This window comes from Cupressus sempervirens, chromosome 5, assembly GCF_028749045.1.
Source record: "Cupressus sempervirens isolate cs-2001-9-10 chromosome 5, ASM2874904v1, whole genome shotgun sequence".
NCBI lineage: Eukaryota > Viridiplantae > Streptophyta > Pinopsida > Cupressales > Cupressaceae > Cupressus > Cupressus sempervirens.
Genome location: NC_143122.1, coordinates 446565863 through 446573830, shown reverse-complemented (window position 1 = coordinate 446573830; position 7968 = coordinate 446565863). Strand labels below are relative to the sequence as shown.

At 37.0% G+C, this 7968-nt stretch overlaps 1 protein-coding gene and 1 long non-coding RNA gene across 3 annotated transcripts; both read left to right on the top strand.

Annotated features, from left to right (window-relative positions):
* The first annotated feature begins 760 nt into the window (after nt 1-760).
* On the top strand, nt 761-1634 carry LOC149556709 (uncharacterized). The gene has a single exon (XM_089831177.1). The coding sequence runs from the start codon at nt 793-795 to the stop codon at nt 1318-1320; it is 528 nt and encodes a 175-aa protein (XP_089687303.1). The 5' UTR covers nt 761-792; the 3' UTR covers nt 1321-1634.
* Nucleotides 1635-1744: 110 nt separating this feature from the next.
* LOC149556708 (uncharacterized) lies at nt 1745-2459 on the top strand. 2 transcript variants are annotated; one of them, XR_016364756.1, is made up of 2 exons: nt 1745-1889; nt 1988-2459. It is a non-coding gene; the product is annotated as an uncharacterized LOC149556708 (long non-coding RNA). The 2 variants fall into 2 exon arrangements; XR_016364755.1 differs by having other exon boundaries at nt 1745-1899.
* The last annotated feature ends 5509 nt before the right edge of the window (nt 2460-7968 follow it).

Sequence of the window (7968 nt, the reverse complement as noted above, 5' to 3'; positions counted from 1 at the left end):
GGTGCTCCATTATTACAAATAATACAAAAAAATTACTCTCAACTCCGTGATTGCTTTCAATATATTATGTTTGAATTTCCCAGATATTTCTTTTGTATCTTCTCATTAGATATAACAATCAAAACTTTTCTATACTAATATTAATATATATAAAGTTACACTGATAAATATTTGCTTATTGTTGTACTTTTAACAAATTCTCATTAGAAATGTTGTATTTTTAATGATGAAATACTCTATAAGCTTATCCCTTTAACCTCTTATAGATATAAATACTAGTTAATTAATTCTGACTCATTGTCTACTTCATGTCTTCTTATGAATTCAATCATGTGACAGCTGTTTATATTTCTATAACAGCCTTTGCTGTCCTCGTAATTTTCTTTTGTAATATGTGCATTATTTTAATTTTTTTTTTTTAAACAATGAACAGGTTGCTTGAACAAGACACCATCCTCATTTATGTCTACAAGGTGGTTATTCAGCTGGAAGCATCGCCAAAACTGTGGTCTCTTTTCCAATGGACGCCGTCCGAAACTTCGAGAGGCCACCATATGTGGGGCCCTCACCGCAATAGACGTTCAAAAAAGGGCAGGCGGTTAGGCGGTTACTGTGGGTAACTTGCGAATGAGGGAACGAATAAAACAAAGGAAGAGGTGGCGGATAGCTGTATTACTGGACCCCGCAATTGAAAAATCTAGCATCCGCCCCCTGCTTTCGAATGGCCTATAAATTGAGGCACCGATCTACCCTCGGTTTGACACCAAAGGCAATCAAGCAAATACAAACAGAATGGCCTCTGCCAAGGGTCGATCCAGCGCCCCTGTTCTCCCCCTTTCCCTCCAACGCTCCCTCTCTCCCACACGCCATTCCTTCTCCACTAATCTTTACAATTCTTCTCCTGTACTCAATTTCGACCTAGCCAGATCTGTGTCTCCAAAGAGGAATCTGCAGGATCGCTCGCCGATCCGTTCGGCTCCGCTCATCGCCGGGCATCGGCCAGCTGTTCCGTCTTCTTCGGAGAGGAAGATGTGCCTCTGCTCGCCCAGCACTCATCCAGGCGCCTTCCGTTGTAAGCTTCACAGGAATTCCCCACCTTCTTCCTCCGCTTCTTCAAATTCTCAGCTGCATATGCGCAGATCGGCCATGAAGAACTCGCTCGTGAGGATCGGCAGCGTGGAAGGAGGAGAATGGATGAAGAAAGCACTCTCTGCGCTCATACGCCCCTCATCTCACCAGGTACGAAGGAGAGCAGAGTTCCGCCCGCAGCAGAGCAGGCTCCGCCATATGACCAGGGCGGAAGTCGCAGTCGTTTCCTGAGGGCCGGGTCGGAGCCCAGTTTACACAACTCACGCTTTTCTCGGTCGAGGAAATTGCCATAGCTGCAATGAGCAAGCAGAACGGAGCTCGCGGTCTTTTCATTTTTCAGCTTAGGGTTTGGTCACAGGAAGGGAGTTAACTGGTACAAACCCTCAAATATCACAGCCTAGCGAATTGCATCGGTAGATCGATAATCAGAGATGCTAAACCATTCCGCTGACAGAAAAGAGAACTTTAAATTAAAATTAAAGTTTGTAAAGTGTATATAATATTCACTTTCAATTTCATTTCCTGCACGCTGTCAGGATTTTTCACTTCTGTGAGAATAATTGAATCGTTAAGCCGAATTTACGGTATTGGTAAAGTTATTATTGCTAAATAGGTAGAAAATACCAAATCATTCCAGACCATACGAGATGTTTAAATGCAAACGAAGGTATTGATGACTGTTCAGGACGCCGTTCATTTTAACCTTCGGCGTGTAATTAAGCAAATACGTTCCGGGTTGAAGATACCCGTCATATGTTACAGAACTCCGTTTACGCTCCACCGACGCTGTTTTGACCGAAGTATCTGCAGGTATAGATTTTTGCATTTTGTTTTTTCTCACAACGGAAATAAGATTCCGGCGTTATTGACTGACATGCTTGCATTGTTCGTATCTCAGGTTTGGTGAGTTGCTTTTGGCAGGTAGAGCGGCCTTGATGTCAACGAAATTATTAACAACTCCAAAAATACTGTTAAAAAATCCCAAATCAAAATTTAAAAATAAAATTATATTCTCACCGTCTTCAAAATGTTGGTAAGATCAGCTAGAGCAAACAAGTGGCTGTAGATACACTGGACGACAATAGTTGTTAAAAGTCGAACAGCTACAATAAATTTATTAAGGAGCAGTTCAATATCTAAACATAACAGATGACAGCTCCCCTCTGAAAAATTCTCTAAACCGTTGCCCTAAAATGTTAGGCCAAGCTGTTCGTGGATTCACTATTTTGGAAAGAAAAGACCATTTGAATTTCTATTTGCAGAGAAAGAATGGTGTTGGGAAGATAACAAGAGATATTGAAAAACAAGGATGGACAAGCATTAAAGCGATATGATTTCTGAGACAATGGTCAAGGGATTATGGTTGGTAAGACGGTCAGCAAATAGTTCTATAAGATATTTGAGTATGAGTACACAGTTCAAATTTATGTTTAAAGTTGAATTGCTCATAAAGAATTGCTTATAAAGAATGAGTCTTTGATATTGGGTTCTTAAATTGTCTATGTTGTTTTTCATAAAAATAAAAATAAATTATATTTATAGATTTTAATTTTAAAAAGAAAAATAAATTATGTTTATAGATTTTAATTTTTTTTTAAAAAAATCAGTAGTCAAATTGTAAATTCAAATAGCTTATCAATGACTGAGAGGTGAAACTACTAAGAGGTCATGATTTCTATTAGATTGTGGAAGGGTCTTATAGATCTTGAAAAACATTAATACCATTTCTAAATAGACATTTTTAGACCCCTAAAGTTCACCTCCATACTAAAGTATTTTATTCTTTCAAAGTTGGAATTTTCAACATCTTCTTGTGTAGGCATGTGTAATGTGTTCTCCTTGAAGTTTGGCTCTCATAATTTCATTCATTTTGGGGTCAAGGCTCTAGGAATCATTGTGTCTTGCTATTTATACTAGGGTGTTCTCTTTATGTATTTTTTTCAATCAAGGTTGTCAAATCCTCATTTGAGTAGTAGTTTAGCAGTTCTTCTGAAATTTGATTTTTGACTTATTTAAATGTCTCATCTTTTAGTAAGATCAAGACTTTTGCTTACCTTTCTCAACATGCTTATATGGAGTACATATCATCCTCAAATACTTTTCAAAGCCAAATCATTTGATCACATCCTTCTAATTATATTTTTTGGGATTAGACTACCTAGATCCCTAATACCTATAACATAAATCATGTTGGAATCTTGAACCTTGATTCTCTCCCAAATTTTCAATGATACACATTTGGTACAACTTTGTTAGTACAAGTTTGTTTTTGTCTATTCGCTATATTTCAATCGCATAGTAAAACTTAGTAGTGAGGTCACTATGTTTTGATTTGGTTTTACAAAACTATCCTAGACCATTTAATAGACTTTACATGTTTGGCCACATATAATTAGCAAGATAGATAACAATCAAAAGGTATGCATAGAAAGGGTATTATTCTATACTCAAGATATTTTTACCTTGCACTTATGGATGTTTAGAAGTTTTTCATTGGGCCAATGCTAAAGTGGGGAGAATGCCAAAGGAGTATGAAACATGTCAACATGGGAAGACATATTATTTACCTAGGGATATATTATAATGTTAATATCAGGAGACATTGAGAACATGGTGGGGTGTGAATCAGTGTGACCAAAGATCTATTAATTTCACAACCAACTTCCACAATATGAGACATGCAAATGAAATAAATAAGTAATAGCAAAGTAATTTAAAAATTCACACATGAAACACTTTGACACCAATATTCTTCATGTGGAAATCCTTGGTTAGAGGGAAAGATCCCGGTGGGAATTAATACCCATGAAATCTCGCTACTGTGGCAATAAGTTGCCTTGTAGGAGCATTACAATCCACCTAGTTAGGGTTTCACTTGATTAAGAGTGTTAAGCCTTTTTGGAAGCTTTACAATAAGATATGTTTTTGATTAAGTAAAACAAGTTTCTTATTGGGGTTTCTGAAACCCACTAGTTAACTACAAAAAAATACGAAAAGTTCATGTTTAGCAATCAAGCAATAGAAAAAACAATAGGCCATACTCGGCTATCAAACATAAACAAAAAAATATATGGCCAAAAGTCAAGGTACAGAAAAAAAAAAAAAACCAGGAGTAATGATTAGGGTGCCAATTCTTTAGCCAGCTTCGCTTTCTTGAGCTTCATCTCTCTCATGGCCTCAACCTCATTGGTCTTCACTTGGCTCTCATCCGGAGAGACATCTTCCCTCTTCCTCTTATCCACTCCCCTTCTTTTGCTCGGGCTCTCGCCCTGCAAAGAATCAGCCTCATCAGCTACCCTGGTTTCCTCTTTGTCCTTTTCCTCCTTCCCCGTTTTGCTTTCCTCCATCATCACGTGTAGTTGAATGATGTTATCATTAAGACCTTTTATTAAGTTGAGGCTCTGGTTAGCCGAGCTATGAAGAGAGATCTCCATCCTTTCCACTCTTTTTTCAACCTTAGAAACCCTTGCATCCAACTTGCTAATTCTAACATTCCTATGCCTCCCCCCTTCCAGCCTTTCTCGCCCCTGTATCCTTAACTTTATCTCTTCAATCTCATGAAAAATCCATTTAATGGATTGGAAATTGTCCACCAAAATATTGCAGGCATTGTTAAGGAAGTTCATCACCATTTCCTGCACATTGTCACTATGAATCACCAAAGCCAGGTCAATGAGCTCTTCCAACTGAATTTTGCCATCCCTTCCCTCCAAAACATCCAGGTGGATATGTTCTCTAACCAGACCCACTTTCGCAGTGCTAGTGTGAAAGTTCCTCCATGCATTTTTCCTTCCCTTAGCATCAAGAGTAATAGTGGTTTTAGCCAAACCCTCTTCCTCTTTTCTCTCTTCTAGAGCTTCAATAATGCTCTCCTTACCCTTAACAAGTGCCTTCTCAACATCCTTCTCTCCACCCCTTTTCCTTTTGACCGAGTTGTCATCCTTCCTACTTACTTGAGCTTTACTGGTGCCCTCCTTGCTCACATTGCCCTCCTTATTTGTGGCCATCCCCTCTTCCTCATCATTATACTCCTTCGATTTTTCCTCCTGCTTTATCCTTCTCTACATTCCTTTCCCTGGCTTCTTTTTCTTCTTCCTACCCATATCCTTCATGATTTTAGCCACCTCCTCTATGTCATCTGAGTGCAGACCAACACTATCCTCCATATCCGATGGGAGGTAAGAGCTCTCTGTCTCCTTAGAAGAATCTAACTTTTGAGCAACAACCCTTTCGCGAATTTGAGCTTTAAAATTCTCATATATGAGTAATAGAAAACCCTCATGGAAGGCATGATTAGCATATGCTTTCTTCTTAAAATCCATAATACTCTTATTTGCAAAGAAAAATAGGTAGAAGGGGATGGAAATTTTTGTTTCATACTTGAAATGGTTTAGAATAACAAAATGGTGGGTTTGAATCCTGTCAAACCTTGTGTCAAGCATAATGAAGGATATAATTGCCCTTAAGACAAACCTCCATAGTTTCTTAATAGATGTGGGCTCATAGTAGGCACTAGTCTTTACTAGATCCTTCATCTCCTTCGCATCCTTTGCAAAGTCTTTCACCTCATTCAGCAATATTTTCTTATCTCTATAGAATGTTAGGCCCTGATTGGGAGAGTTAATGACCTCGGCGATGACCCCTTCATTGACCTGGAAGTCGATCTCATCAATCTTCACCTTCCCATCTCTCCATGACTTCCCATCTTTGGACTTTGCTTTTCATTCAAAATTTTGTCTTCTAGTTTGCATGTTTTAAGCCCAAAAATGATATTCCTAGATTGTTTTGATGCATGAAAAACCTAAGAAACATTCAAGATTTTGCAACAAGACATTTGTTTAGAACAAATAACAAAGCTTTTAGGACAATTTTGGCAACCATTTAGGACTCTTAGTTTTCATGAGATTTTTAAAAGAACTTTAAAATATTTGCAAATGAGGTTCATTTTATCCTTGATTGATGCTTTGAATTTGATTTAGATTTTAGTGTGCACTTAGTGTTGATTTTGAACCTTTTGAAATGGAAACTTGAAGTTCCTTTTAAATTTTCAAAAATGAAGTGTTCCTACCTTTGCATGAATGCATCTAAAACTTTGATGTTGCAAAGATGCAAATGATTGGATTGGTTTAGTTTCACTTGGTAAAAGATTTTTTTTTTTTTTTTGCAAATTTTTAGTTTTTAATGGATTTAAGTATGATTTGGGGGTTCATTTTAAGCACTAAAAAGAAGTGTGTATGATTTTGCTTTCTTAAAAAAAAAAAATGGCCAAGATCTCCCACAAGAAGAAGAAGAAGTAGTAGATGGAATAAGAAGAATATAGACAAGAAGAGGAAGAAGAATTCCAAGTGCTTTGTCCACCTATAAGCTTGAAAAATCTGCAAACACTATGAGATAGACTATAAGTTCCTTTGTCTTCTTCATGTTCATGTGGACCTACAAAACCAATTTATACAATCCTACCAATCACAAAAATAAGCAAAATTAGCCAAAATTAGCAAATGACATACAAAACTTGACTAAAAAAGCTAATGAAGATGACCCATGTGGGGTCCCACCGAGCGTGCCAAAATGTATATGAGCAATGTTAGTATGCTAATAGAAACCAAATTTAAATAAATCTTCTACAAACTAAACAAAATTCATAAACTTCAAGATAGACTAAGATGAGCTCTTAGTTGAGAATATGAGCCATTAATGGGCTCTCTCAATGAGAAACTCTCTTGTTGAGTGGCTTTGTCTAAATAGATAAGATGTATGCTCAAGCTTATGCTTCAAAAAGGGCTTCAAATAGAGTTGGAATTTGGGTGTGAGTGTATGGTTTTGATGTAAAATGGCTTCTTAAAATGACATTATGACTTTACTTCATGGATTATCTTGTTTTGCAAAGGGGAAGGATCCAATTTATAGGCAAGAGGCTTGAGGGATTGAGGGCTAAGATGCAAGGATGGGGAAAAGCTCATGGAGGGCTCAAATTGCATGAGAGGAGAGCACATGGATTGTGCTTCCTTACAACCAATCAGAGAGTGACACATGTCACAGGGTGAGAGGATGGAGGAAAGGGGAAGGATGAGTCAACAAAGGAGGCTCAAGGGATAAAATCTTCATGAAGACCCTCATAATGGCTTGTAAGAGAAATGAAAGGGCTTGGAAGAGTCATTTATGGCCTAGTGGGCTTCATAAAGTTTTATGGTTGGGATATTTTGAGGGAGATGAGAGGAATTTCGACTTGGGCTTGATTAGGAAGGTTTTAAGCTTGCTTAGGATTGTGCAAATGATTAGAGGATGGATTAGGATGGTTTAGGATTAGCTTAGGGATAGGCAAGTGGATGGCATTTAATGAGGGTGGGTGAAGGAGGAGATATTTGTTAACTTTAGCTTGGGTTAGTAAGTCTTAACCCATGTTTAGGGAATGTGACAAGGTTAGGAGGGGATTAGGATTAGGTTTAAAGACATCTTCTAGAAGAGTATAGACTTTGGATGAGGATAAAGACTTTCTAAAATAGTCTAGAACTTCCTAGGATGAGGATGAAGACTTTCTAGAAGAGTCTACAACTTCTTAGGATGAGGATAAATTATATTTTAGGAAATAAATAAAGTTTTATTTATTTCAAGGATTTGTGTTGAGGAGATATTTATTAAAACTTTTTTAATAAACATGAGGATTAATATTTAATCTTAATTAAATATTTTGAGTTGGGATTAGGGGTAAAAAATGATGGGATTAGCCTTTAATCAAAATTAAAGAAGGATTAGAAGATTTTGGAAGAGGTTAGTGGTCTTAAGGAAATTGGCCAAGTTTTGGGCAAAAAATAAATTTTTTATTTATTTTGGATTTTTTGGTCAATTTATTAATTAAATAATTAATAAATAAGGAAATAA